We start from the raw sequence: 1,166 nt of genomic DNA on the forward strand, positions 1-1,166 counted from the left end.
ACAGACAGACACAGACAGACACACACACACACTCACACACACAGACACACACACACACACACTCACACACACACACACACACACACACGGTTAACGACATCACCGGAACTCCAGAGGCAGATGCTGATCTGACCATGTGACCGCAGGTGTGGGTGGTTGTCATGGTTACCAGGGTGAAGTGACCAGGGCAGGCGCTGCTGTTAGACGCCCAGGCCGCTGCAGTGATGGGCCTGCAGGGGGCGCCAGACGACTCGAACACAGGCATCTACAGACAGACAGATCGTGAGGATTCATCACTGATCACCTTCACAGCTCCGCACAGCGCTCACGGTCACAGCAACAGGAGCAGATATAAAACAGCTAGACAGATGGATGGATATTCGCTTAGTTATTCATTAGTTTCAAACACACGCTATGATCAGCATTAACACCAGCTTTTACACTTTAACCTGATTATAAACCGCTTTAATGAACACGTCAGGCTGAATTCAGTACTTACAGGCTGTTGGTTATGAAGTTTTTCTCGATTCCAAACAGCGAAGCCGAACAGAACTCACTCCCGCGGTCAGAAAACCGGAAGCAGCGAAAGACTGCGACTCCCGTGATGCACTGCGGCGACGTCAGCGCGGACCGCGCATGCTCAGTGCGGGAGGGAGGTTTGCTCGCGCTTACGCTTCAGATGACTCAAAGTGATTAAGACCAATCAAGCGTCAAAATAAGCTGAAACAAGTACAAAATCAAGACATCTCGACACTTTTTTTCTTTTAGGATTATAGCGTGATTTCTAGACTTATAAAAGTCATGCAAACTCATAAAATCCAATAAATCCATGGGTATTTTAACACATCTGATCAATCTATATTTATGACAAGTTCTAGTATATTTTATCTTTATTGTGATTTTATTAATACTTCTCTTTGATAGCTATCCAGTAAGTCATGAACACATTTTTTTAAAGTCATGAGGCTTTCAAATATAGTTGTGGACAGCAAACATGTTGATAAGAACTAATCTAAACGAATGTGAACCCATCACTGGCATCTACAAACACAAGAAAATATACAGAATTGCAAAGCAAAAAAAATATTTGATATGATATTATCATAAAACACATGCAGTAGTAGGGCGTTTCTTCAGCTGGGGGCACTCTTGTGAAGTTGAATTAA

At 43.5% G+C, this 1,166-nt stretch overlaps 1 protein-coding gene across 1 annotated transcript in view; it reads right to left on the reverse strand.

The window, feature by feature from the left end:
• Positions 1 to 662, reverse strand: part of LOC107560609 (multivesicular body subunit 12A-like) — a 6,786-nt gene extending 6,124 nt beyond the window's left edge. Inside the window, exons 1-2 of the mRNA XM_016244838.1 lie at positions 500 to 662; positions 170 to 265 (exon numbers count right to left, since the gene is read on the reverse strand). Of these exons, the coding sequence (XP_016100324.1) occupies positions 170 to 265 (96 nt within the window). The 5' untranslated portion in view covers positions 500 to 662. The remainder of the gene's footprint in view (positions 1 to 169; positions 266 to 499) is intronic.
• Between the last annotated feature and the right edge of the window lie 504 nt (positions 663 to 1,166).

This window comes from Sinocyclocheilus grahami, unplaced genomic scaffold, assembly GCF_001515645.1.
Source record: "Sinocyclocheilus grahami isolate Dianchi unplaced genomic scaffold, SAMN03320097.WGS_v1.1 scaffold734.1, whole genome shotgun sequence".
Lineage (NCBI taxonomy): Eukaryota > Metazoa > Chordata > Actinopteri > Cypriniformes > Cyprinidae > Sinocyclocheilus > Sinocyclocheilus grahami.